Below are 7,448 nucleotides of genomic sequence, written 5' to 3'. Positions count from 1 at the left end.
GTTGACATTCTCTATATAGGAAAATTATGTAACGGAAAATTTATGTGTTTATTTTAGTATTTTCCCGTGTGACAATAATGTTTGTTCATAATTTACTGCTTCCTTTAGGTTAATTCTTTTGTGGTAAACAACTTATACTGAGAAGCAACTTTTTTTTTGTGAATTACATTTTTATATTATACTGAGGCAAGTTCAGGTAAAGGCACTTTCTATGGAAAAGGTTGTTCGTAAAAGGTGTAGGAGTATACTGCATACAGAATGCGTAATTTAACGAAAGGGATGTACAACACATGTACAATGATGCTTTTAAACACGGATAGAAGGAATGAAAAAAAATGGGGAATGTTATATTATTTAAAGGGGACCGGTGATAAAATGATGGCTTAGGAATAGAACTCCTGAATAAGAATGGTAAGACGAATATAGAGCCTGCAGGCTTAAGGAAGGTGCAGTCAATGTAGAAAGGGCGAGTCAATATGGGGGAATTTCAATATTTTGCAGAATTCATGGAAGAATGGTTAACGAGAAAAGGAGCATCTAAGACGAACGCGGTAACAGCTTTTGTTGTATTACATCAGTGGATGTGCAACAAGTGAATTATTATATATGAAGGAGTAATGAGGAAGAAATAGAATCGGGAATACATACATATATTGCTATATTGTCCAAATTCACGGTCTTAGGATGTTTTATTGGAAAGAATAGAAGAAAGTATGGACCATATGCTGCAAAATATATACCAGGACGCAGACTTGGAGGAGAAGGTATACTGCAATGAGCTTGATAATAACAATGAACCAAAATTGAAGGATGAAGCAAGTATAGAGCTGTGTAAAATTTTAATAAGAATATTCTACTGGATAGGTGGATTAAGACAAAGGGGAGATAAAGAGAAAAGAATATGGGAATGGATAAAAGAAGTGCTGACCGCTCCAGATGAGAAGAAACTGCAGGATTACTTAAGATGTATAATGGGTAAAATAGTAATAGTAAGAATATTCGGTAAACATTGTAGGTTGAATGAAGTTACTCCAATTGTAAAAAAGGCAATAGACGAAACCAAAGGTGAAAAAGGTTTCCAGAAGGAACATGAGAAATGTGAGAAAATAGATTTTCAAAGTTTAAGTATTGGGGGAAAATTTTTCTCGGAAGAAATAGAAAAGTCCATAATGCAGGATAAGTTGAGGAGAGGGGAAACTATTAAGAGAATAAAAGAACAGGGGAAATGTGGAGGGAAGAATTTTTATAATGAAACAGAAAATAATAAAATAAAGGGCAAATGGAAGAGTACTGCTGAATTACTTGGACTGAAGGATGAGGATCATCTGCAAGAATTGATCGCTGATAGTAATACGTGGTCAAGAGGAGGATTAGACAAAATACTATGTTACGTAAGGGATAAAGGGGGGATTGAGAAAGTAAAGGGAATATTAGTGCAAGGGTATAATAGTGTAGACGGAGAATATAGAAAATCGACGGAGAAAGCTCAACGAAGCGGAGAGGACAGGTGCGCAAGCTATCATACTGGAAGAGGAACTAATGAGGAAGATAGTCCACTTCCATCCGTCATCCAAAGATTTAGCAGCGGACAGAGTAATAAGTCTCCCGCCACTGATGCCTCGCCTGCTACTTCTAATGCAGAAAATGAAAGTAGTGTTCAGACGAAACCTACTGAAGGTGATCCTGTCGTAGAAAAGGCTAAGGATGATGTTGTCAGCGATGATAAGAAGGATGGTGATGTTATTGCAGGTGTAGGTGGTTCTACCCTTACTCAGCTTACTGGGCAGAAGGACGCCAGTCTCCCCCCCAATCCGAATACTGCTCCAATAAGTTCAGGGAACTCTGCAGGTAGCACATTTAGTACTCCGGAAGGAACAGGTTCAGACCCGAAGACTGAAATAACAGCTGTTCTAGCAGCAACACCAATCGACACTTCAGCATCATCACAAGCTCCAATAAGAACACCAGTACAAACACCACAGGTAACAACAGTTGTTCATTCTGATACTGGTTCAATAACACCCCCTAGATTTAAAGCACAGGAAGTAGGGAATGTATTTAATAAAGGGGTCAACCCTTCCGATGTCCTTACCCCATACCTTCCTACCATCCCTCTTCTTATTGGAACTGTCGTTATTGGTTATCTTATCGCCGAAGTAAGGAAAAAACACACAATTTATCTGACTAATTCGTACTTTGCATTTTTGTTATAATGACTATTATGATCATGGTGATCATACGTACTATAAATTACATTCCTTTCCTTTTTTTCCTGTTGCAGTATTTTGGATTGTTCGGCCCCCAAAAAAAGCGTTACAAACGTATGACACAAATACCCCGTCCCCCTTTAGAGGAACACAATGACGGAACGGATCTAACGATATCCTATGCACCGCATGGATACCGTATGATTAAAACACGCCATCCTACACATAAAGTAGAAATGCTCAGTGCAGAACCTATCCACAGAAAATTAAACAAAACAACTATTATTGACATCCACTTAGAATCACTAAACGAGTGCCCAAACCAGAACCACGAGTCCGAATTAATGAGCAAAGGCGATTTTCTTCAAATCATCGTGGAAGAATTTATGAAATTTGGGTTTATGAATAAAGGGAACATAAAGGGAGGAACAAAAGAACATAACGTTTCTTTTTCAGAGAATGGACATCCGTCTCTAACATGCAATGTCCCATATTGGATTGCCTGGATCGAAAAGAATAAAATCATGTTAGAAGAAATTAAAACACAACCTTGGTTTTATGACCTAAAGGTAAGTTGGAATGAATACCAAAGTGATTCTGAACAAAGTCTATTGAATGACGATGTTCCATCCATGGAAAGTCATAAAAAGGAATTGTGGAGAATTTGGGTAAGGAAGCAACATTCCCTTATGGAAGCCAACGGTCAAACAGATTGGTTCAAACATTTATTGGACAACATAGAAGAGGTGAACGGGGCGGAGAAGTTAGAACAGCAACAATTGTGTCAAGTATCTTATAAACCGAACAATCGTTTAACAGTTAAGTTGTGGATGTTAATCCTTGCATTAGTATTTGAGGAGTGTGAAATGGAAGAAAATGTGTGTAATAAGGATTTGTATTTGGATCATTTATTACAAAGTATTTGAAATGAAGGAGGGGGCACATAAATAGAAATAGAATGTGATAATCATATTTCACTTTCCTTTATTGAGTGAAATACATAATTTGTTACAACATTTGTACCACTTCCTACTTTTTCTAATTTTTTTTTTCTGTATTGTATGAAAGAGTTTATGTTCATATGTAATTAATATAAGTTGAAGGAAAAAAAAGTTCCTTCGCAACTTTATTCTGACTTTTTGGGTAAAAATTTCTTTTTTTACTCAGAAGATCCAAAATATGTTCATTAAATTTTTTTTCTGTTATAAAATTTTATCTCTATAATTTTTTTTATTTTAATAATTTATTTTCCTTTCTTTTTTCTAAGGTCCAATTATGGACATATTTGAAAAAAGTGCTCCTCCAAATTGTGCGCGCGGGTTCGCGAAAGGTTCTCGCGGAGGTGTTCGCCCGCCTCCTTACTATGTTACACATCTTAGATGCAATTCATATGAAGCTGGAATAATAATGTTAACATAAAAGAGACAGAAAGTTGCGTTATTTCTTTGTGTATTTATTCGATTTTAAGTATAATATTAGTCAAAAAAAAATTAACCAAAAAAAGAATGCCCTAATAAAATTTTGTCACAGAGAAAAAATTGTCCAAAAAAAGAAAAAAAAATGCCCTAATATAAATTTGTCACAGAGAAAAAATTGTCCAAAAAAAGAAAAAAAAATGTCAAAAAGAATTAGGCCAAAAAAAAGAAATGCCCTAATAAAAATTTTGTCACACAGAAAAAATTGCACAAAAGGAAAATTGCCCTAATATATAAATTTGTCACACAGAAAAAATTGCACAAAAAAAAAAAAAAAAGAAATTGTCCAAAAATTGTCCAAAAAAATGCCCTAAAATATAAATATTGTCACACAGAAAAAATTGCACAAAAGGAAAATTGCCCTAATATATAAATATTGTCACACAAAAAAAATTACACCAAAAAAAAAAAATGTCTAAAAAAAGAAAAAAAATTGCCCTAATATAAAAATTTGTCACACAGAAAAAAATTAGCAAAGAGAAAAAATAAAATGCCGTAATAAAATTGTCTAAAAAAAGAAAAAAAATTGCCCTAATATAAAAATTTGTCACAGAGAAAAAAATTAGCAAAGAGAAAAAATAAAATGCCGTAATAAAATTGTCCAAAAAAAGAAAAATGCCCTAATATAAATTTTGTCACACAGAAAAAATTAGCAAAAAAAAAGAATTGTTGTCCAAAAAAAAAAATGCCCAAATGAGAATTAGTCATGACTGCAGGGATTGATTTATACTATTAAAAATGACCTACATCGCGTGTGCACAGTATTCATGTTTATTCGCATCAAAGAAAGAAAGGGGGAAACTGTTCAAATTCAAAATATAATGCAGAAACGAAACATTCGGTAAGAACGGTAGCGGTTTGTTCATTCAAAAAATTGGTTGGTTAACAACTGGGGGAAGGGGCGCAGAAGGAACTACCTACAGGAGGTAAAAATGTATACACCATTGGTAATATATACATCCCCTTTGTCCCCTTAACGAATGTAGGAGACCACCGTTTATAGAGAAGAATGGTGTCTATGTTAATAGGTGTTCGAATAATAGGAGAAGGACAGGGATGTCACAGCCTCATTGTGGAATGTGTATCCAAATTTAATATCCATACCACATACTACTGAATCAATTTATGCTGATTTCTTATCGATAAGATGTAAACATTCCAACCGTGGTAATCAAACTTGACAACATCCTTATTCGTGGAGCGGCATTACCCTGCATGGTTCTGTCACTCTTTATAGAATGAAGTTTAAATTAATAATTGTGCGCAATTACAGTTTGCATTCATTGGTGGGTGGGGTCGCCGGTCCACCCTCCATAACAACGTCTTTAGAGGTGGGTAGGATCACCTGGGAAAAGCCCCCCGCACCTCGAGTGGAACTTGGAAGAAATGCAAATATTAGAGAACCATCAGGTGAGATGGTGGAAATGAATTCTAGGTCGAAGGATGGAAATGCAGCAGCAGTCAATGGTGGGACTCTTCCCCCGGGACTTAACATTCCTCTACCTTCTACACTCGGCAAAGTGGGACTACAATTCATCACTTACCTTTTATACAAAGTAATTATCACTATAAATTTAATATAAGCATGATGTTCGAAAGAAAGAAAGGAAGGAGCGTTATTTTTATATGAACAATGAATGTAGAAAATAAGAGTGCGCTACCTTTATATATATATATATATTCCTCCCTTCCATATATAAAGAGTACCAAAACACCAAACACACCACAACAACAATAATAATTTTAATAATAATACAAAATTCTGAACGAATCACATTTCTACACATTCCACATATATTTTCGCCTTAGCATGCTACCCTCCACCTGTATGAATATATATATATTCAGGGAAGTAGTACTAATGAACACATAAATATAAAAAGAAGGGGGGGAGTGTGGAATGTAGTGCTCCATAAGGAATAAAGAATCATATACTTGTATGGTAAAGTTTCTTAATAATAATTCTAAGTACAGAATTTTCCTTGAGTTTAAATAACATAATTTTAAAAATTGTTAATTTTAAGAAAGAAAGAAAAAAAGGAAGAAAAAAAAAAAAAGAAAAGAAATATATTAATATATGAACGAATCGTACATTCCACACATCTGTTGCACATATTCCACACACATTAACACATACTTCCACACATATTCCACATATTCTTTTCGGGTATAATGTGTTTTCAGTGTAAAATATATAAATAAAGAAACAAAATAATGGAAGGAATGAGCGTAGAATTCTCAATATAAATTAAGTATATGTATTATATAAAAAAAATTTTATGTAAGAAATCTGGGAAAGTATAGAAAATTATCTGAATGTAAGTAACATAATTTTACAATTGTTCACATTAAAACGGAATAAGAATTACATTTTAAAAAGAAAGAATAAATAAGTGTAAGGAAGGTGTAATATAATAATACACAAACTAACACAGAGTGTAATAATATAGAAAAAAGAAGGAAGAAAAATTGTGAATAACGCGCACACCACAAAAACACACGCGCTCCTCCTACCACCCCTAACAAGCTTCCTTCGATCATTCTCTCTTCCTTTATACTTAGTGCATCAAATTTTTACTTAAGTAATGCATATAAATTTATATGTATAATTCAAGTTTTAGGAAAAATTTGTAATCCTTGAAGAAAGAAGAAGGAATAAATTCTTAGGAAGAAAGGGGAGGTCTAAGAAGGAAGGGAAGGAAGGAGGAGGGGTTTTGAATACTTTTTAAGTGTGTGTGGGGGAACGGATTAGGAACTTAGTATACATAAGGTTATCATATGTGTATAGGAATGTGTGTGAGGGGAATAATTTTGAATAACTTTCCAGAACTGGTAGGATAGACTAAAAGCAAATATGAAGATAAGTACACAATGTACAAAAAGGTTTATGCATTAAAAATATAAGGAAACAAACCCAAATTAAGGAAAATGGCTCCAGGGGTAAGTGAAAATGTGAAAAGGGGAAGGGGACAATGTGGGTTGTGTATGTTGCTGCATATAATGTGTAAAGATGTACAAATGTAATATAATGTATATATATACATTGCATTTTGCCAATTCCATATTTGTAGGAGGAAGGGGAAGAATCATGTTTGGAAAATTTACCTTCAAGGAAAATGTATAAGGAGTTAAATGAGAAGGCCAACAGTTATGAAGGTAAGGAGTGCAATAGGAAATTGGAGAGTAACTTAGAAACGGATATTACGAATAATAAGGATGCTGTTAATAGAATTATCTGGGCCCTATGTTATGTAAAGGGATTACAGGGGGATAGAGAAGAGATGACGCAGGAATGTAAATTCCTCTATTACCATGTGGGTGTCATACTGTCTGGAATATATTCAGATAAAGATGATAGCGAGTTCAAGAACGCTAGGGATACAGTAAGCGCTGCAATAACTGTTAATGAGACAAAATTAGGCAATTGTTTTAAGGTACATAGTGATAAAAAAGACGAGTTCAATAATAGGAAAACAATATTCGACTATACGCACGACTACCAAAATATACAAACATATGTACCAGAAAGTGGAAACCAATGTTTGGAGAAATACAAAACGTATCTGACAACTGCTGCAGGGGCCTGCAGTGCAATGCTAACTGCATGCGAAACCCCAGGGAGGAACACCGGGGGGGATGGGTATTGTACCTTATTCAATAAGGTGTGCAAAAGCACTAGTACTGGTGAAAATAATATCCCACCACCATCAGCATTACTGGCTCAATTGAAGTGCAAATTGGAGAACGGACCAAGAACAGCAGATTG

The 7,448-nt window shown here is 34.5% G+C and overlaps 1 protein-coding gene across 1 annotated transcript; it reads left to right on the top strand.

Annotated features, from left to right (window-relative positions):
• Positions 1–476: 476 nt before the first annotated feature.
• PCOAH_00040500 (SICA-like antigen) lies at positions 477–3,133 on the top strand (the record flags this gene model as incomplete). The annotated part of the gene is made up of 3 exons (XM_020060838.1): positions 477–551; positions 684–1,982; positions 2,282–3,133. The coding sequence occupies 3 exons, from the start codon at positions 477–479 to the stop codon at positions 3,131–3,133; spliced, it is 2,226 nt and encodes a 741-aa protein (XP_019916892.1).
• Positions 3,134–7,448: the final 4,315 nt, after the last annotated feature.

Source organism: Plasmodium coatneyi, chromosome 12 (genome assembly GCF_001680005.1).
Source record: "Plasmodium coatneyi strain Hackeri chromosome 12, complete sequence".
Lineage (NCBI taxonomy): Eukaryota > Apicomplexa > Aconoidasida > Haemosporida > Plasmodiidae > Plasmodium > Plasmodium coatneyi.
The sequence above is the reverse complement of the archived record's forward strand: the minus strand, read 5'-3'. Positions and strand labels throughout refer to the sequence as shown.